The 22,018-nt window shown below is 41.9% G+C and overlaps 2 protein-coding genes across 2 annotated transcripts in view; one reads left to right on the top strand and one right to left on the bottom strand.

Moving 5' to 3' along the window:
* Positions 1-280: 280 nt before the first annotated feature.
* rtf2 (replication termination factor 2) overlaps positions 281-22,018 on the top strand; it is a 31,613-nt gene continuing 9,875 nt past the window's right edge. Inside the window, exons 1-5 of the mRNA XM_080000960.1 lie at positions 281-447; positions 768-862; positions 2,523-2,616; positions 3,354-3,493; positions 5,420-5,498. Coding sequence (XP_079857086.1) covers positions 379-447; positions 768-862; positions 2,523-2,616; positions 3,354-3,493; positions 5,420-5,498 — 477 coding nt within the window. The 5' untranslated portion in view covers positions 281-378. The remainder of the gene's footprint in view (positions 448-767; positions 863-2,522; positions 2,617-3,353; positions 3,494-5,419; positions 5,499-22,018) is intronic.
* gcnt7 (glucosaminyl (N-acetyl) transferase family member 7) lies at positions 13,685-18,405 on the bottom strand. The gene is made up of 4 exons (XM_080000958.1): positions 18,195-18,405; positions 16,090-16,831; positions 15,067-15,162; positions 13,685-14,371 (listed from the first exon to the last, which is right to left on the bottom strand). The coding sequence occupies exons 1-4, from the start codon at positions 18,402-18,404 to the stop codon at positions 14,100-14,102; spliced, it is 1,320 nt and encodes a 439-aa protein (XP_079857084.1). The 5' UTR covers position 18,405; the 3' UTR covers positions 13,685-14,099.

The following is a 22,018-nucleotide window of genomic DNA, read 5'->3' as shown; positions in this document are numbered from 1 at the left end:
ACAAACGAAATAAAACTTGCGAGAAAATGCACAAACAGCCGAAACAGGAGCGAAACAAGAAAGAAAACACGGAATAGACAATGCGATCGTATGCACAGGGTGGTTTATTGGTGTGGGTATGAAGTCTGATTATAAACAGGCAAATACTAGGTAAATACGTTTAAAAAAAATGAATAAATACTGTATGTACTCCTAGACGTACTAGAGCGCTTCATATATCTCCTTTGGGTTCTGACGGGCCGGCGACGTCACGATCACGTGACGCACACGCTCCGGAAGGCGCTGGGAGACCCGGGTTTTGTTTACAGGTCGGCGACCGACTCCCCGGGCTTATCTACCCCCCCCTTCGGCCGCTTCGTGCTCCAGCTTTCCTTCAACATGGGATGCGACGGCGGCACCATCCCGAAGAGACACGAGCTGGTCAAAGGCCCCAAAAAAGTGGAGAAGGTGCGTCGCGTCTTTCTCGCCGAGCGCGGTGTTCCCCGGCGCCATGCTAACCCGCCTGGTGCCCGCCGGCGTTGCTGCGCTAACTGGCCCCCGGTAGTGAAACACCGGGTGTGTTAGTGTCCCATAGCGATATATAACAATAACTCACTGTGAAAACTAGTCCCGTGGATGTCAGAGTTGTGTCCTGGAGCGTGGTGTGGTAACCTGCGTCGAATAGCTTCTGCGTAGCCCCGCACCTGCCGCCCCGCAGTGTTAGCCAGTACAATACAAACGTGTCTTAAGTGTTGAAACTTGGTGTTGTTGCTTTGCCACGTGTCCAGGTCGATAAGAATGCAGAACTGGCTGCCAAATGGAAGCACTGCGCTTTGAGCCAGGAGAAACTCAGACGGCCGATAGTTTCCTGTGACATGGGAAGGTAAGAGTCCTTGGTTCCATCACACCAGCTCCAGTGGCTGGAGCAGGTCTGCAGAGAGCCTGCTTAATGATCTGTGAGTGACATTGTGTAGACCACGGTGTTTACCAGGTCCTCGAGGCGCTTGAATGTCGTCCTCGGAAATGCACGTTCAGGAATACCTTGAAATTAACCCCCTTTGTGCTCAAGTGCTTGGGGAGTGCTTAAAAACATGTGACCATTGAAAACCTGTCATATTCCTCCAGATTTTGTTCTCCAAATCGTAATTACATTACATTACATTTCATTTAGCAGACGCTTTTATCCAAAGCGACTTACAATTGTTCAAAAACCGACGGACGCAGCCATCAGGAGCAATTAGGGGTGTCTTGCTCAAGGACACTACAGCATGCTAGCAGGAGGAGCCTGGGATCCAACCAGCAACCTTTAGATCACTAGACCACCAGCTCTACCGCCTGAGCTACCATCCCCGCAATACCCCGTAATGCAATACATTTTACCAGAATCGCTTTTACAGCATAGATTATGTCAGGGACATGTACATTGAATACACTTAGTAGATGACAATGATATATATATATATATATATATATATACACACACACATATATGGTGTGGCGCTCTGGTGGTTACGCCGCAGTGCCAGCCTCTATGGCGGCAGTCCCCCACGTCACATGGAACGCCCCTATGCAGAAGTAGGGGGTATTCAAATGGCGCGAGCTCCAGCGGGGCAGACACACTTGGAAGAGGATCCATCTGGAGACTCCGCCGATCGTCCTCCAATCCCTGGCAGCACGTTTCAGTCTGCTGGAATAGTCCGTTATCCCTCCTTCACCATCCACCCGACTCCCTTCATCCATGGCCCGGGCCGCCCACTTCCAGAGCGATTCCCCCGGGGACCACACGCCTTGACCCCCACCGGACTGAAGGAGGTAACTCCGGGATCCCCGGAGTGTTGTACTATAAAAAGACTCGTTCCCCCAGGACGTGCCCGTGGCAGGAACTGTTGGATCTGAGACAGTGACTCGGGGAGAGGGTTGCATGGGACAATATATTGTCTATATATATATATATAGACAATTATAATCTCATATATATATATATATATATATATATATATATATATATATATATATATATATATATATATATATATATATATATATATATACACACACACACACACACACACACAAAATACACTGGGAGAATATTGAACGTGGCGGTGTTGTGTGTTTCCCAATTTGCTTGCTATTGTATGTTAAATTGTGTGGCACTGCTGGTTAAGGGGCTGGTTGCGATAACAGGTTCCTTGTAGGGTTCTGCTGGCGGTCCTTATGAATTATAAATGATCAGACGAAAACTCTGACTGGCACTGCGGCGTAACCACCAGCCACCGCTACTATATATATATATATATATATATATATATATATATATATATGGCAATCAGATTATGAGATGAAGATTATATTCACATTGGAAGTTAATTATATCTGTTTATCATTGAAAATGAAAAACAAAATACTCAATAGTCTGAATTAAATTTTATAATGCCAGAATTAATCCTGGTAAATGTAGCAACAGGCATTAAATTTTTTTATCTAGAGGAGTTGTTTAACATTATTAACATAATAATGTTTCCATTATTCTAATTTGCCAGACTGTACAACAAGGCTGCAGTCCTCGAGTACCTTCTGGATAAGTCTGCAGAGAGACCCAATACCGAGGTGGTGGTCCACATCCGTGGGATGAAGGTACAGTATCCGTTTTATCAACTTTATGGCAGAGTAGACGTAGATGAGGATTTATCTAAAAAGACTGCTAATTTAAGACTACTACAGACTTTCAGACTAAAGGCAGACAGAATCAGATACTGGTGCATACTTTGATAGTTAGGTGTGGATAGTAAGTATAGATAGAGGTAGCTCAGGGGTTAGCGTTGCTAATGTAGCAAGAAGGTTCTCAGTTCAAATCTCACTGCAGCCTTCACGTGTGGGAAAATCTGGGTTAGGCACCAAATAAAACATGTTGGATATTAACAAAGCGATTTTTTTCTTTTTAAGACATTGCAGCTTTTAGATATTTAACAGAGAAAACTTTATAATTTCTCTTTCATGCTCTAATGCAGTGTTTTTCAAATGGGGTGACTCGTACCCCTAGGGGTACTGCATGGGAACAGCAGGGGGTACTCTGAAAATAAAATATTGGTTATATATAATGTTTAAATAACACATACGACACACATACAGTACATCATTTATGTTAATTGTCTTTTTTTTCTACCTATGCCAGTGAAGAAAAAAAGATCTTAGTAATATTTGTATTACATCACTAAAAAAAGTTTGAGAACCATGGCTCGAATGGACATTTGCCGTATACTATTCAGTAAAAGTAGAGGATGGTATTTGTACTCAATGTCCGCAGACGCTCAGTGTATTTGTAGAGAAGTGGTTTTGGACCTTTCCAAGTTTGTTCCTGTTTCTCCTCTCAGGATGTGAAGGAGCTGAACTTGACGGACAATCCAGAGTGGGAGGGCGAGGGGAGGAACACCAAGGGAGACCGCTACGAGGACATGCACTGCTCCATGTTCATTTGCCCTGTGGTAGGGCTGGAGATGAACGGCAAACACAGGTAACAGATACTGCACAGGATCCTCATTAGGCTTGGGCGACATCCAAAATCTTATGCTGTTAGCAGTTCCGCCCAAATATTACGATACATGATATTATTGTAGTTGGAGTGGGGGGGCAGTGACGGAGAAAGTGTTCCCATTATGCACAGTTTCGCACTTTACTTTATGTATGAGTAATTTTAACTTTATTGCAACATGGTTGCAACGGATTTCATCATGTCCCGGGGGCTGGGGGGGGGGGGGGGGGTTGCAGAGAGGGAGCGATCAGAAGTACACCTATCTCCCTCTCCGACGGCACCAAAGACGTGCGTGCCAGCGATGAGCGCGCCAGTGATAGGGTGCCCAGGATCTACGCGCTGGAAGAGTGTGTTTTTATTTTATCTCCTCAGTAGGCTAGGGCGATATCCAAAATTTTATGTCATGATGCAGTCCTGCCAAAATTTCACGATATTATTGTTGATGATGGGGGTGGAGTGATGGAGAAAGGTTCCCCAATACGCACGGTTTTGTTCCATACCGTTCCATACGCACTGCTTTTGTTCCATCAGGAGGCGTAAATGAATGAGCTCCGTCCATTGCTCCCCGTGCTCCCACAGACAGACAGCGGGAGAGGGTGTTATTTAGATACTGTGAAAATATCGCATATAGTGACAAATATCACGATATTCAATGTTATCGACCATGGGGCCAAGCCTAATCCTCAGCCTCTGTAGCATGCATCAACTTATTTGTTAAACTAAAGTCACTTGGGAAGACATGTCATTGATGCAGTATGCCTGTACTTCTGCAAACATACTTTGGGAATATAGTTGTATTCTTCTGATGGTAATTTAGATTACAGTGTACAGTGTACCACATGCAGATTTCTTGTCTGTGGGATGTTTTGTAGTATTTATGATTTGGCTATTTCACAAATTAACTCTTTACTTTAAGTGTGAGTAATTTTCATAATTTTATTGCAACATGTTGCGACGGATTTCATCATGTCCCGAGGGGGGTTGCGGAGAGGGAGCGATCAGGAGTACACCTATCAGGAGTACACCTATCTCCCTCTCTGACGGCACCAAAGACGCGCGTGCCAGCGATGAGCGCGCTAGCGATAGGGTGCCCGTGATCTACATGCTAGAATAGTGTGTTCTTAATTTATCTCCTTACGCTGTTTTCGCACCAAAATTAGTGGGTTTACCCGGATTTTAAACCCGCAAAAAAATGGCGATTAATTGCTTGTGTTTTGTGAATCATACAGAAGACAAGGAACTTGAAAATAAATTGCATACCAAATCACAATTAAATTACTTTCCCAAATCATTCAGCCCTATCATGAATACCCAATTTGATTCTGCAGGATTTAGCGAGTACACTTAATTATTTAAAAAAACAGAACAGTGCCAGTAGCCTGTAAGTATTTGACAGTAAATGGACAATTATATAATGCCAGCACTTAGTAGTATAAGAAACAAGTATAACAGCGGCAGTAGCTTTACAATGGGGGAATATTGCACATGTCCTTCAGGTAGTTAACTTCATTATTAAACATTATTTCAAGTAAATTGGTGTTGGTATTGGTCAAATCAAAATTCAAACACGTACACATCTCTGTACTCTCCTGAATGCTACCTGCAGTGAAATGTTACTGACATGATGCTTGAATATTTGTAGTGCAGGTTTTTGTTTTTTTGTATTGACATTAGTACTATCATTGTATGTTATTGTTACACACTGTTGCCATATACTATTTGTAATTTACTACTTGGATTATTCCTCCCACGTGTTCAATGCTTTACTTTTGATAACAGCAACAAAACAAGTAAATAGTCAATCTTATCACAATTTTGGCCAGAACCCAGCAGATATGACAAACATTGCCTGATGATATTTAAGCTCAGCATCACTCATGTTCAATTCAATGTTCCTTTTGTTTCAAGGTTCTGTTACCTGCAGACCTGTGGCTGTGTCTTTTCTGACCGGGCCCTTAAAGAGGTGAAGACGGACATCTGCCACAAGGTAAGAAATTCAGTGATGGCAACCCCCCGCTCTTCTTCCTCACAACTCAGTTGTGTTAAAAAAAACTTTGTTTCATACACGTATGAAACAAACAAAAAGATAGATCTAATAGATCTAAAATAAAAAGACAAGCATGGGAGCCGGCACGCACCACTGCCACAATTTTCTGAGTTAGGTTTACATTTTTCATTTTCCATACAAATTAGAAACTAAGGAAATAAAATAAATCAAAATATTTCTCGTATCTATAGTAATTAACTTTATCAACTTATCGTAGATATACATGTATGGACAAGACCTTGTAACAACTTTTCTGAGTGTGTTTACATGCGTTTGTTTACCTGAGAATGTCACCAACATTTTAGCCAACATGATGCCGGAATAAACAGCAGGGGTTTCCCCTACCATTATGAGACTTGGGTGCAACAAAACAGGACCTCAGCGACAGAAGAATCCGAAATCAATATCTCCTGCTTGTCTTTTATTAGTTTTCACAGTGACCACAATCATAGTCTCTGAGTTTTATCCCTGAGTTTTATCTACGCTACAATCCATGGTGGACTCTACCACTGTTACTCCGACAGATGCTGCGTTCAAGTCACGTGGGAATTTAATCTCAGAACGGCTTGCTGCTTTCTGCTGCTTTCTGCTGCTTGTACCATCGGTCTTGTTTTCTATATCCATAACTACACTACTTGTGTTTTAACTTATGGAAAGTATATTTGGAAATGACCTTGAACAAAAGTGCCAGCTAAATGACGTAATGTAGCCAAAATATTATACGTTTCAAGGTTAATAAAACAGGCTATGGAAGGAATTATATGTCACAATTCACAAATACATATAATGCAATGAATACAAATAAAAATGGGAAAAGATCAATAAATACTGCAATCTACAAATCTGTATCAAGGTTTAAAATAAATCTGAGACATAAATGTATTTCTAAATCCACAAATAAATAATGTATTACTTGCGCTGTGTAAACTATTTTACCTATGAATTCAGCTGAGCTGAATGAACAGAAAAAAACACTAAGCTGTGACACATTTGCTGTAATTTCTGGTCGCGCTGCCTCTGTCCTCTTATCTGCTCTGTGTCTGAGTTTCACCTTGGGCAGCGCGCATGCACACACACACACACACACACACACACACACACACACACAAACTAGGTGAAGATAACCTGTTACTCAAGCCCGAGAATCCATTTTATTTATTGTTTTGGTTTTGTGGTTTTAATTTAGTTATTTATTTATTTATTCATTCATTCATTCATTCATTCAGATTACAATGTCTGAATATTCTCAAGAATTAAAGCTTCATTGCTATTTGAAAGGGTGCACTTGCATTATTATGCTATTATATTATCAAATGACAATAATACAATTTATCCAAATTATTTGTTGGACAATATATCGTGCAACAAAAGTAGTTATCGTGACAGGCCTAGACTCCATCCATGGCTGGAGAACTTCCTTTGTTGTAGGTGCGGTATTTTTTTCTGAGCATAAGTTCCGGGTCCTGTGAGCCAATCGGTTCGAGCTTTACTCTGGGCTCCGTTTTCTTTACTTGATAAACTTTCACTGATTTCACCTTATCGGTTCACTAAAATCTGTTTCTGAACAAATTTGAGGCGAGTAATAAGCAATCCGGTTCCCTAATCTTCACTCATATTAGATCTACAAGGCCTCATTTAAAAGTTAGTTCCGACTTTGGTTTCCGTGCTCCAGGCTTGTGGGGGACACGGAAAGCGGAAAATAAAATCTACAATAAAAACAAAATTGGTATTGGTTTTATTTGAAGAAACGTTCAGCTGATCAGATGGAGCAGATGATCATATAAAGAAATCTGTGATGAGCTGACGTCAGCTCTTGCAGAGAGTAGAAAAAACCCTTTGAAAACCGAGCGTTCAGAGCGCTCTTTGCCATTAGTTTACCTCATTATCTGACACTTTGGCCACTCAAATATGAAGATTTGACATTTTAACACTATATGACAGAAAATAAGGAAAAGTATAATCGGCCTCCTTTAAAATGCGATGTGCCTTTCACCCACTGTGGCTGGTCACACTAGACCACCAGGAGATGTCAGTGTAGCACCCAAAAAACAACAAAATGAGATGTAGATGGAGGCTCTGGGATTTTCACACTACACGATCCTTTTTCTTAAATGTGGTTTGTCTTGCGGCCGTAGCGGTGATCACACTACACGTTGCGTCCGAGACGGGGGGTGTTCAACCTATTTTCCCACGTTCGGCAAGAGAAGTCCTTAACAGTGAAGTGCAATGAAAACACCCAATATTCCTTTATTTGAATATGCATTTCATGCATTCCACTTCTATATTACTCCTCCTCTCCAGGTTTCCTCTCACGCTTCCATTGGCTCTGGCTCTGGCTGCTTTCGTCGCTGAGCTCCCGATGCTATTTCATACGATAGCCAGCGACGGGAGCACGCTGTGTGAGGCGCTGATGTGGAGCATTTTATCCCCGATCTCATTAATTTGTCTGGGACAGCGAGATCCGGGCAAATATTGTATAGACTGAAAAGGGCATAATAAGAATATATATAATTATAATTTTTAACTTATAGACATTAACAGACACCATGATGGTTAATTTGAATTTGATTGAGTAAATTATACAATTGTAATAAAATAAACCAATGTAGTTGTCTGATATAACTAGCATCTTTATAACACATAGCATATTTAACATAGTATATTACTTGTAGGAGTAATTAATTATAATGGCATTTTCTTTGCAATCTGGGATCTTGTAGAGAGGTCAGTTGTTTGTTTGTTTCCCATCATTTATGACTGTTCATAGGCCAAACTCGCTGAATGTGGAACTACAGTATTAACACACCATTGCTCTTTGCTTAGATGCAGTTTCCCTGCCTTGTTGTTTCTTCAAATTCATTTTTAAAGTGTATTTTAATAAACTTTTCAGCAATAAGAATCCAAGACATCTTCCACTAGCTTTGTATTTCCCCGTATTGCCTCTGCACAGAGAGTATTGGCAAATGATGCAGCTCTCTAATAATGAGGAAAATGATTTTTTTTTCCTCAGTTTCATGAGTTATGTGTTGGACTTTTTTTCACCACTATTCTCTTACTGTGGGAAAGTCTGTGAGGAGAAGTTGCATGATTCCCACATGGATTCTGGGGCTTCAATAGAGTCTACAAGATCGCTTTTAGTGCCCTCTGGGACCACTATTTCCTATTTCCTAATATGGCCAATACTTTGCTATCATCTGCCTCTCGGAGCTGATTGTAGATCTAGCTGAATCTGAAAGTGTTCCTTACAGATTCAGAGCTAATAACTAAATAATAAAATAAAGGCTCTTGAATTGGGATTCTGTTTGCATATAACACATTTATATGCAAGAAATGTACTTAAGCCTTAACCAGTAAAGTTTCTGTTGGGGTTAGCCACATGTGACCGGGTTGCACTTCCCTGCTAAATATGAAAGTAACCACGTATTGTAGACCAGGGACTACAAATGTGTGTGTGTCTGTCTGTCTGTCTGTCTGTCACGTCTCTGCTTCCTTTTTTTCGAAAATCTTTGCAGAGAAAGTGATATTCTTTAATTTCTAAAATACCAGTCAACTGGTGAGAACCAGTTGGTTGCTATCTGTCAACCAACAGTTGACCACATGTCGAACCTTCCAGTGCCAGGCATAGGGCTTAAAGGTCCCATATTATACTCCTAATCAACAAGTTAATTTAGGTCTCTTGAGGTCGCCAAAACATGTCTTTGGTGTTTTTTTTGCTGAAAATCCCACTCAGGTTATGAATTTTAGCTATTTTAGAATGCCTTTATACACCTCCTGTTCTCAATGGGCTGTTTCTGCGTCTGCAGCTTTAAATGGCAATGAGCAACTGCTCCCCACACCTCACTCTGGAACTGTTTGTGGTTCCGGCCGTTGCTTGTTGATACAATGGTTGCGGTGAGCGTTAACCTACCACCCATACGGGATACGCAGGTGTTGAACCGCACATGTCTGATCCAGAACAAGAAGAGGCTCTTACAGAAGTTCAAAGTTTCTGAATGGTTAGTTATTATTATTTTATTTTTCAAACTTTTTTTTACACGTGGCCTGGGACCTCCGCGGACTTTGATCGGGTGCATCGGCCCGGCCCGGCCCCGTGGGTAGGGCCTCCAAACCCTGGGCGAGTGGTAGCCCAGGTCCTCCGCGGGATCCGTGCACAGTTTTGGGCTGGTCGGCCCGGCGGTTCCGGGCCATGGCCCGGGACACAAAGTGGTTAGCACACATGCACAGGTTTTTGCCAACTGTGGGACGTTGCCATCAAAAATAAACTTTATCCACTCAGCACTCCATCCCCTGAGGCTGGGGGCCGGTGTAGCGATTTGTGCTGGTTTGTGCAGCCAACAACAGAGCACTTCCCACGCTTAGCTCTTAGCTTTGACATAATGCTAGCCGACGGGTCTGGCGCCTGTGAGAGGAAAAAAATGGCGCAGATACTCAAATGGGGGATGGTCTCATTCTAATGAGCCTCCACCTGACGCAGGAGGGAGAGGCAAGTATGGACGGCTTGGTTGAATCCCATGTTGTCTGAAATAGGCTGGTTTGTGTGTTAGTAGGCCCATCAGAGACCCAAATGTATGTGCACACTCACTGAAAAAGTGAGGTTTTTTTTTTAAGAATGCCTCCGCTTTAATAGCAAGGCCATTATCCTGCTGGTGGGGCACTTATGGGAAAGTTACTTTCTCTGATGTAACTTTGATGAAGATGTTAGCTGAGATAAGCCTTCATCTATACAGAGTTACCCTGTTCAAAAGCAACAGAAATGCTGATTTCAAGAGGGACGGTTTTGATCTTTCTAAACAAATGAAAAATACAGGTTCCTCAAATTTTTTCTTTGGTCATCTAGGGCTGGAAATAGGTGATCTGAAAGTCTAAAATATAAAGTTGGCCTAGACCATTGCTTTTAGGTCTGAAGCCATAAGTGAAAAGTATCATGATGACATACTATGCCCTGATGAAATATGGTAGTATGAATACACTGGACGCTACACTTGCAAGCATATCCCACAATGCATTGTGTGGACAAGAGGCCGGTGAAAGGAAGCGGAGCAGCTATATGACAACATATGTCTCAGAAGTTATCGTTCTTTTACTCACACACTAATTACCAAATTTTGTAGTATAATGTTTTTCATGCCAGTATAGTTTTAATTCAGCCTATCAATTTAGGACCCAAAATGGTGTGTAGGAAGATGCTGATGAGAACTTTTGACAGGTTGTCCAGTTTAGCATTACTTTAAATTCTTTATTTATAGATCAATTTCACCTTAATCGCCATTTTTAATCTTAATCCCGCAACTGTACCTTAGTGCATATTATCTAACCCGGTTTGGTTCACAGTCTAAATTTACATTCATTTTAAAAGTTAGACCCTAAATTGATTTAAATGTCTAAAATCCGTGCATGGCTGTGCTTGCTCCAAGCAAATTATGGAGAGGTGGCAATTGGCATTATTAATCTTCAAAAATTAGGTCGGAAGCAAGCGCCGGAAAGGAATTGTTTCCGGCAAGGAATTACAGTAGCTGGCCAGAATTTGATTTGCTGTGTATACCCTCTACATCATTGGGACGTGATGTTGTTGATCTTCTGTTTCAGTAGATCTTTCTGCTTTGTTTAATAATATTAACTTTATAATTAGTTTAAGGGAATATAGTGTCCTCCCCCATTTCCTCTGCTTGTGGTTCATTTACATATGAGAAACACAGCTTTAGCTAAATAAAGCAAGTAGAGATGACAGAGTTTAATGTTTCTTATTAGCCAGGTTTCTTATTGTGTTAGAACGAAGGCATAATGTCTCCGAAGAGGGCAACGAGATGCTGGAAGTTAGAATAAGCATGGGCGTGCATACGTACACGTGTGCTTGCAAAGACAGCGTTCTTGTGTCTAACATACAAGAATGCATCACAATCTCCTTCCCTGAGGCCTTTATGATACACTCGGTCTATTTATACCACAGTGTTTGAGGACTAGGAACCTTCTTCTGCTGTCTTTATTATTACATTGGGTTATGTAACATCATGCAGCACTTCGAAACTTATTATCGGCTTAAGATTGGGAAATGATGGCAATATGTTTTCAAGTATTTAGTTTGATATTTATTATTTCAGTCATCATCAGATTCTTTTGTGTCAACTGTTCTTACAATAATTTCTCAAAACTTAATTTCTCTGATGTACTTGTTTTTGTCCTGCTTCTTTCTTAAATATTTTGTTTTTTCCCGCACCTCAGCGTATGCGTACAAATCTCTTCCTAATTTCCAAATTTTCTATTCTGAATCGGTAAGTTGCCCAATTTAACCAAACATATATATTTTGGGGGTCAATTATGCCTTTATTACAGATAGCAGTGACTAGAGAGAGGAAATATGAGGGTCACTGCAGATCTTCTTGCATATACAGTGGGGCGAAAAAGTATTTAGTCAGCCACCAATTGTGCAAGTTCTCCCACTTAAAAAGACGAGAGAGGCCTGTAATTTTCATCATAGGTACACTTCGACTATGAGAGACAGAATGGGGGGGAAAGAATCCAGGAAATCACATTGTAGGATTTTTAATGAATTAATTGGTAAATTCCTCGGTAAAATAAGTATTTGGTCACCTACAAAAAAGCAAGATTTCTGGCTTTCACAGACCTGTAACTTTTTCTTTAAGAGGCTCCTCTGTCCTCCACTCGTTACCTGTATTAATGGCACCTGTTTGAACTCGTTATCAGTATAAAAGTCACCTGTCCACAACCTCAAACAGTCACACTCCAAACTCCACTATGGCCAAGACCAAAGAGCTGTCAAAGGACACCAGAAACAAAATTGTAGACCTGCTCCAGGCTGGGAAGACTGAATCCGCAATAGGTAAGCAGCTTGTTGTGAAGAAATCAACTGTGGGAGCAATTATTAGAAAATGGAAGACATACAAGACCACTGATAATCTCCCTCCATCTGGGGCTCCATGCAAGGTCAAAATGATCACAAGAACAGTGAGCAAACATCCCAGAACCACACGGGGGGACCTAGTTAATGACCTGCAGAGAGCTGGGACCAAAGTAACAAAGGCTACCATCAGTAACACACTATGCCGCCAGGGACTCAAATCCTGCAGTGCCAGACGTGTCCCCCTGCTTAAGCCAGTACATGTCCAGGCCTCTCTGAAGTTTGCTAGAGAGCATTTGGATGATCCAGAAGAGGATTGGGAGAATGTCATATGGTCAGATGAAACCAAAATAGAACTTTTTGGTAAAAACTCAACTTGTCGTGTTTGGACGAGAAAGAAAGCTGAGTTGCATCCAAAGAACACCATACCTACTGTGAAGCATGGGGGTGGAAACATCATGCTTTGGGGCTGTTTTTCTGCAAAGGGACCAGGACGACTGATCCGTGTAAAGGAAAGAATGGATATGGCCATGTATCGTGAGATTTTGAGTGAAAACCTCCTTCCATCAGCAAGGGCATTGAAGATGAAACGTGGCTGGGTCTTTCAGCATGACAATGATCCCAAACACGCCGCCCGGGCAACGAAGGAGTGGCTTCGTAAGAAGCATTTCAATGTCCTGGAGTGGCCTGGCCAGTCTCCAGATCTCAACCCCATAGAAAATCTTTGGAGGGAGTTGAAAGTCCGTGTTGCCTAGCGACAGCCCCAAAACATCACTGCTCTAGAGATCTCCATGGAGGAATGGGCCAAAATACCAGCAACAGTGTGTGAAAACCTTGTGAAGACTTACAGAAACCGTTTGACCTCTGTCATTGCAAACAAAGGGTATATAACAAAGTATTGAGATGAACTTTTGTTATTGACCAAATACTTATTTTCCACCATAATTTGCAAACAAATTCTTTAAAAATCAGACAATGTGATTTTCTGGATTTTTTTTCTCATTTTGTCTCTCATAGTTGAGGTATACCTATGATGAAAATAACAGGCCTCTCTCATCTTTTTAAGTGGGAGAACTTGCACAATTGGTGGCTGACTAAATACTTTTTTGCCCCACTGTAGGTATACACTGATTGAGCCACCTGGATGCACCATATTTTATTCATGTACCAGTAAATGACATTTATTTAGAGCATCTTCCCTTTTTGGAATTTAAGTAAGAACATCCTACTTGACTGCTTATGCCCATACCAGCAGTTTTTTCCCCCCTCAAATTGTCAATAAAATTGATCACTCAACCTTAAGCAACAGTACAAATAAAACAAGCTTACATATAAAGGTATAATACAATTCTTCTCAACTTCTGGTCTTCATAAATACATATCTAGTTAAGTTGTAACTTGATCCAAAAATTGAGCAGTTGTGAGGATTGATGCCAACGGCAACTCCTGGAGAAAATATCAGTATGAGCCAACCAAATATTGACATGAAAATAACAATTATTTCACAATTCTAACAATAAATAATAGCCATGAAATAGTTTAATAAATATACAATTCTGGTCCCTGAAAATAGCCGTCCCGTATTGTCCTGTGTCAGTGCACAAAATTGTCATTCTTATCTTGATCTACATTAACCATGTTCACAGTTTTGAATAAAGCTAGGCTGAAATGGACCCGTGTGCAGCCTAGCTTTTTGGCATGAAACCAGTAGTCATTTCTTCTGCACCACTGTTGTAGGCACTGGTGTTGGAGTGGCACGATGGCACTGGCAGCATCCACTGTGGCTCTATGGCCACAGCTGCTTGCTTCAGTACCTTGTCCCTGTGCCACTGCTCCAGACAGTCCAGGGCCTCAGGGAAAGTGCGGCTCTCAAACTTGTTGGCGAACATGCTGTTTTTCTCGATGACCCACGGCAGGTCTTCTAACCCATAAACGCAGATGTCTCTCACATAACGCCCTGAGGAATGACAGACAGTGTTCACCATGTAAGAGTCTCACAGAGGTATTGGTTATCCAGCTTGCCGCTGTCATGTGGCACTAAAACGCATCATTCCTCTCTAGTTTTTCCATTACCCTTTAAATGCTACACTAGATTACATCTGGAAAGAGACATTGTTTAATGTCTTACAGATTTCACATTAGGATTATAATTTTGTCAGTAAAACACACTAGAAAGGAACGTTAAATAGCTTTCAAATCTAACTTTCCTTTTCTGTTGGGTAAATTTAGGGTGGCCTCCAGGCAGTAATCGCACTAAGCCTGTCTGGAGCCAGAAGCCAAAACATAACGAAGCCAAGCTATGAAGGAGATACAGTTTTCTTCATGGCTTGGGGAATTAAATAAAAATGGAAAGTGGACATTAACTGAGTATAAAAAATGGTATTTACCGTGGTACTCTTTTTTCACTCTATTTCCATGTGCTTTTTTTTCAAACTCAAAAGCACGACAGCACATGGGATATAGCGGGAAATCAATATTATGGATGATGATACAATGCATTGAAGCTAATCCGATCACCTGTGCTTAGAGGTAATCAAGAAAGATAAACTGTGTATAGCTTCTGTCTAATAAATAATATAGGAATAAATTAAACTGCAGCGTAAACCGTCTAATGACAAGTACCAAGATTGCATACTGAAGTGTGTGAATTACCTTTGCAGCCATTATGCGCCGTTCTCTCTTGATCTCGCCACTTAATTGCCCGGATTTCTCCACTCCAGCCTCCTTCTAAGTTACTGCCTGGAGCATCTACAACAATAGAACAGAGAAGAATTAACCAAATTCTCATGTGGCCCGAGACTAATAATAGACAAGTGCTCATCATCTTTAGGCATTTACGCACCGCAGGAACTTTTTCATCGTTTCTAAGAACTTGTTGGAGGAATCATCCCTTTTTTGTGTGTCTGCACTGCAGGAACTAGGAACTTTTGTAGATCTTAGATCTCTGTTTTGAGAGATTTTTTTTTTTGTAGCTTACAGAGTAAATACACCACGGAACTCATGCTGAAACCCCCCACTGGCTCCAGAGTTCCAGTGCAGTGCCAATACAACCAGAAAAAAAGTCCTCGACGGTACCTAGTGCTCCGGGGTTCTCCCCAGATACTTGTTCGGCTCAGGAAGTCCCCAGAACTGTTAGGTGCGAAAACCCCTAATGACATGTAAGTGATTTCATATTCACTGATCACACAATCCCCACCCCACCTTAAATTGGGTAACAGAATGGAAAGATTTCTCAACTGATTTGTTTAAATTAATACAATGTGGGGAAAAAGCTCCAGAAAGCTAGTGATTTGGTCAAGCCAAAAGTAAATAGTTTAGTGATTAAAAAAAAAATAATAATAATAATATAAAAATAAAAAAATAGATGTTTTTTTTTAGGCAAATGATGACTACTACAGTACAGTGATTAACGTGGGATCAAGGCAGATCAGTTAGTCATTGAAAGAGCCAAGTTTAATGTTTTTAAATATGCTATGAATCATTTTGTGATTTTCCTTCACCCAGATAAAGATCTCATGATTTACTGTAAGTTCTCAACTTTTATAAAAGGGGAATTCATCATAGGAAATTCCTATTACTGTAAGTTATCAACTTTGATAAGAATTCATTATAGAACATTTCTAGTATTAGTATAGTCCATTTGTATAAATACTGGTGCTGCTGAGTACAACCTACCTTTTATATGATTTAGAGTCACAAAGAAGTGCTCATCTGGACTGAAGGTGTCTTTGGACCACTCCAACAGGTCTTGGGCCAGCTGGTTCTTTAGGACAAAGTCTACAAAGTCCCTTGTAAGAGCATAATAGGCGGTACCAAAATATATTTTCATTTCATGAGGTGGGGGGCCCTTCATTATCCCCTTCCCTAATGGGGCAACATGGGACCCTGTGATTTCCTTGTATTGAAGCTGAGTCCTGTGCCTCATGGTTAGAGGCTGCTTGACCCCAGGGGTCATGTTCCTGTCCCGCCACTTTCTGCTCTTCATGTACTGCACAAGTTCCAGGTTACTCTTTACTGGGAAGTCCTGTCCGCACAGATTCACAACTTTCCTCCACTTTACCCTCGACATTGCCAGGTCCTTCATGCAATTCAAATCCGCCTGAAGGCGGGAGAATCCAGCATAAGTCACTGTCTCGCTGCGTCTGGAGAGGAAGGCATTTGGGAGGCAGCTGACCAACCTTTCCAGGGCCTTGCGGTACTCACGTGGAGCCTTAGCATCTACGTGAATGCAGTAAACATTCTGCGGCGCATAGATGGCCCGCAGCAGGCGTACAAGCAGCTCTAGCTCCTTATGGACAGTGAGGATGAAGGCTAGAGGATAGGCCTCCTCCTCATCGCTCAGTGGTCTCATGATGAAGTGAAGATCTCTGGTCATATTGGAGCAGTTTAGATGATAATTCAAAATATAATTTTCCACCTAAGGGAGACAGAGGAACAATTAAGGATCACTAAAATTCAGCATATTGTACTGTAAATGGAAGCGAGGGGTATGAATGGGAATGTAAACCTTTTTTTTTTTTTTTTTTGATCACTGATACAAGCATAAGATCACTCTGCAAAATAAAGTACATTATAAATCTTAACAAACTCTCTAACTTGGTCAATATCTTGTAACCCATTGATTGTCCATAATCGTGTTGCTCATTAATTGTTATTTTGTATTTTTATTGTGACTGTCAAGCGATAAAAGTGAATTGCGATTAATCGCACATCTATCTGTTCAAAATGTACCTTAAAGGCATATTTTTCAAGTGTTTAATACTCTTATCAACATGAGAGTGGACAAATATGCTTGCTTTATGCAATTGTGTGTTTATTGGAAATCCGTGAACTCCCCAAAACAATGACGAATATTGTCCAGATACCCTCAAAAGTACTGAATTTAGCATAAAACGAATATGCTCAAATCATAACATTGCAAACTGAAGAACAACAGGCATATTGACCTGCGGTAACTTTACATTTTTGTTTTAAATTTTTCTGTCGCACTCATTGTGTATATCTCTTTTTATCCTATGGATATGGATTTTTCTTATCTGCAAAACGGTGGTGGAAACATTGTTTATTCGAGGGAACTGCCCTGACTCTGAACAATGGGGCATGGTGGCAATGTTTAGCCCATACCAGAGGAACGTCCCTGTCTGCTCTCACAGTAGTGAATCCCGGTAAATCCACATTAGCGTCCTGAGTGATGCCCGTTAGCCACGTTTTCCGTGAAACAGTAGATCTTCTGGTTGCTCACCAGGGCGGCCAGCTCGTTGGTCCTGTTGGCCGGCGAGTTCACGTTCCCCATCCCTACCGACGGCATATAGGGCTTGTACCACCACCGCTTCACCATTAGCTTAGCCTTAGCTTAGCGCCAGCTCTGCAGCCCCGTTTACTGCGCCTAAGTTATGCGGCAAATGCAAAGGAGGGGGACTCGCACTCTTCATTAACATCAGGTGGTGCAACCCAGGACATGGAATTGTTAAGGTGACTCTCTGCAGTCGGGAGATCAAGCTGCTGGCGGTGAGTCTCCGACCATATTACATGCCCAGGGAGTTCTCGCACGCCATTGTTGTTTCTGTGTACATCTCTCCACCAGGGCACGCAGAGACGGCGTGTGACATCATTCACTTCATTATCGCAAGGCTATGTGCGTTATTGCGTCAAAAAAAGAGTGGTGTTCAAACTAATTTGCGTTAACGTTATCGCGTTAACTTTGACAGCCCTAATTATAATTATTTTTTATTATTTAACTTCTGTAGCATGATTAAATCAGTAAGCTTACTGACTCATACCTGGCAGTTCTGGCAATGTCGTTCTGCTCCTTGCTCATTCCAAGGCTCGAAAGCTCTACATTCAGAGGGCAAGGACCTGCAGGCGAGAGCCCCTCCCTGGGGCTGCGGCTCTGTTGGCGACCCGGTCCTCAGGTAGATGAAGGAGCAGATTGCAATGCTGATCCCCACGCATAACAAAAAGCTGCACTTAGTCCCGTCAAGATGGTGCATAATAATCCAACACCTCTGTATGCAGGCAGCACTACCTCTACCTTGGCCGCTGTACCTGCAATAGAGAAATCTTGGTTAATCACAAAACATAATGTTTCTGGACCCATGAAGGTTGCCAAGTTACCCTGGATAAGTAGGTTACATACTAATTGTGGAAAGTAGTTCACAGCTAAAAATATTTTGCGAATAGGGAGTGACCGTTTTAAATATTTTAATTCCTGTGAAATCAGTGAAAGCCTGGTTTACCTGTTTTGCCAGAAAACAAATCTCAGATGTTATTCTAGACTTAAAGGGGGCCATTATGTTTCACATAAAGAGGTGTTTCAAGCTTAAAAAATGTACAAATGCATTCAATCCAGAATAATTCACAGCAAGTTTCTCCCTCATTTTTGTGAAGAATTTAAATTTCAGTTGTTTTTGAATCAAAGGGTATATAGGTTTTTAGATAATCCTCTTAATGTGATTTATACAAGATACTACCAATAGTCCGTCATCATAATTTTTTTATTTTTCCTTTTTACAATATTGTCGCTTCGGTTTTCAACACATTTCTTAATTTGGCCTCTGTGTGTAACAACTCATTTAGGCTTAATATCATTATGCTCCAGATGGCCTTATCTTGTGGCTTGTGCGTGTGCTTGTGCTTCAGTGGGTGTAACTACTGTGCCTTGCTATCTTGGTAACCCACTTGATGTCCTTGCAGTAAGAATGCAGAAGGCCTCTGAAAAACTCAAAGTAGCCTCTTGTCACATCAAATCTGCTCACGTTCACGATGTCAGTTTAACGTACATGCTTACTGCAGTACAATGACGCTTTGGGCTATTTGCATGACCTCATGCTATAGTACGTAGGACCAGCCTTGGATATCTCAAAGGGGCTGTTGTTAAGGGCATCTCAGAAAAGCCTCTCACTAGGTGTAACCTTGGTGTTAACAGCTGTGTTTCTGTTTGCAAGATTTTCTGGAGATTGCACCATTCTTAGGGAGAGGGGTTGAATAGGGATCACAGATACCAGGCGAAAGCAGTATCTCTAATGGTGTCTAACCACAACACAAAAATCCAACCGCCTCCTCATTGCCCTTGTGAAAACAGAATCACGTAGTTTATCCATGTTATTCATGTATGCATACAGTGTAGGAGCTATGTCAACGTATTAACAGGTAATTATCATTTGCATAAAGACTGATCATTAATCTGTTCTGTTCCGGTTTCACACTGCTTCCATTAAGGAGAGCTAAAGTCAGCTCCTGTCTCTGGTTACTTTTTGGGAGTGTGTTTTGCTCGCTTAGCCAAGTACGTCTTCACCTGGCGAAGGCAGAAGAGTGAAAGATTAACTTGGAGTCAAGTCGGCCAGCAAGTCCAGCAGGTCCATCAAGTCCAGCGGGCCCAACGTCAGTGTGACCGCAGAGGTCCATGCAAGAGCCGCAGTCACACATACGGAGGCCGCATATTTCACTGTATTAATGACCGTATATATATGTATGTGACAAATAACCTCTTGAACTTCAACTTATGCGAAGCGTCAGATGGATGTGGAACTTGAAAAGGCACACATCGACATGGAGAGAGCACGCATTAAGGCCACACTAAAGGGCCCTTAATTAAAAAGGAGGCAGAAGGTGGGGCTGTGGAGCCTGAAGGAACGACTGGCCTTATCACGGAGACCTTCCCGGCGACGACGGGAAGCGAAGGAAGACTGAGGTGAAGCTCAGCAAGGACGGTGCAGCGAGGCTGTTCCTTAGACCCATCTTGGAGATCATGCTCCTTCTTCCCAGCGACTCCGAGGCAAGGTACTGCAAAGCCAGTCCCCAACTCCCTTAAGTCCAGGTTCCCGGTGGTGTGAAACGATATAGATGCCAGACGGGTAGCGTTTCGGCCCTCCTTAAGTATTGTGACACTATGATGTCACAATACGTGGAATCCCAAGAGCTGTTCTGTATTGCGCCATTTATTGCTCCATGGGTTATTGTGGCGTCTTGTATTTTAATGTGTTTAATGTTAATCTTGTACTCTCTAACCAAGTTGTGAAGCCATAGATCCACCGCTGTGGTCAATAAAGTTCTATTTAATTCTATATTAATGAAAAAGAGACTTGCCCTTATGCTCTTTTTGTGACGCATAGAAACATTTTGGTCGTCTCTTATGACTAAATGGATTGTGACACTTATTCCTCTGTATTGACCCCAAACTAACCTTCAAAGTCCATACTGTTCAGCAAGGGTGACGGATCGGCTGATACTCAAGCTTTAAGGCTTTGAAATGGCACCCGCAGTGACAATGTGGAATTGGCGTATCACTAGGACTGACATTTACTACGTGACACACTGTATCTCCAGCCACAGAAAGAGACTATCTCAGGTTTACCTATAGCCACTGCCCAGCGATTGGATGACTGATTCAGCTCTGTTTTTTAGAACCTAGAAATCATTGAACTAGTGACTGTTGACTCTGTGGTTAATGATGCATTTCAGTCGTTAAAGTCAGGAGAAAATCTCTTAATTTTCAATTTATTTGATTGATCTATTTTATTCTGTGTTATGATCTGTGTAAAATCCAAACCTGACAAACACACACACACACACACACACACACACACACACACACACACACACACACACACACACACACACACACACACCTCTGTGTACCTAAGACAGATAAGTCCATTACCTTGATTGCAGCTGAGCTTCTAGTCTGTAAACTGGAGGTTGAATAGTATTCCCTCTTCTGATCCACTGGAAAAGCGCTTCCAGGAACTTTTCATGAACCAAGGTGACATTACTGGGATCCCCGGCGTTGGCAACAGCGGTGGTAGCAGACCCAGGTTCAGCCCAACTGTGATGTTGCCTTCTCGATGCTCAGGGTTTTGTTCTTCTGACGTTTCTGGCTGCGCTTGGCTCTCGCCTGTGATGTGCGTCAGAGTGAGTGTGAATGTTTGTGTATGTGTGTTGTCCTTGTGTCGCGCTGCTGATCAAGTCGCTCTCTGTGCATCCCCAAGAGATGGGATCCTGCCCTGCCTGGTTACCGGCAGTCGTGTGCAAATACAGCTACATTGACTACATGCTCACTCCCATTCTCTCTCACTGCCCCCTCTCTTGAGCAGTTTTTCCAGTCTCCTCCCCTGTGTAATTTCCATATTTCCTCCTCTTCGTCCTGTTTTTCTTTTTTTCTCCATAAGCCTCTTCAATTGGCCAAAAACGTTGTCACACAATTTCATTTTTGTTGAAAGAGATTTCTCAAAAAAGACATGTTTTTCTTTTAAAGCAGCATATCACCTGTAGCTCAGTATGTCCCGTGAGAAAAGGTGCCGGTATCGAGGTCAAGGTGTTCACCAGTATCAACTTCTTTTAAATAACATCAAGCCCCCAAAAAAATACAAACCCTCTTCACGCATCTCTCTCCCTTCCTCTCTGTCCTTTTTCATTCACATGGCCCCATCTCTGTTTTCTCTTGAACCCATTTCTTCGCGCTCCCCGCCAAGGCGTTCGTTGTTCGTTCGTTGCAAAAGTAAAGCTGTGGTTGGTTGGTCGGTTTGCTGCCACCTGGGCCTTGTTGTCGTCGGTTACAGGAACAGCGGAAGGACTGGCTCTGGAGCGGCGTGCAGAGCTTTGTTTG

The sequence above is a fragment of the Zeus faber genome (assembly GCF_960531495.2).
Source record: "Zeus faber genome assembly, chromosome: 5".
NCBI lineage: Eukaryota > Metazoa > Chordata > Actinopteri > Zeiformes > Zeidae > Zeus > Zeus faber.
This window is presented reverse-complemented; position numbering and strand designations above follow the sequence as displayed.

Coding starts and splice junctions, on each gene's coding strand:
- gcnt7 (XM_080000958.1), bottom strand. CDS start 18,404: ATGCACCATCTTGACGGGACTAAGTGCAGCTTTTTGTTATGCGTGGGG. Junction 15,163..16,089: donor GACTCTAAATCATATAAAAG/GTAGGTTGTACT, acceptor CTATTGTTGTAG/ATGCTCCAGGCAGTAACTTA. Junction 14,372..15,066: donor GGCGCATAATGGCTGCAAAG/GTAATTCACACA, acceptor GTCATTCCTCAG/GGCGTTATGTGAGAGACATC.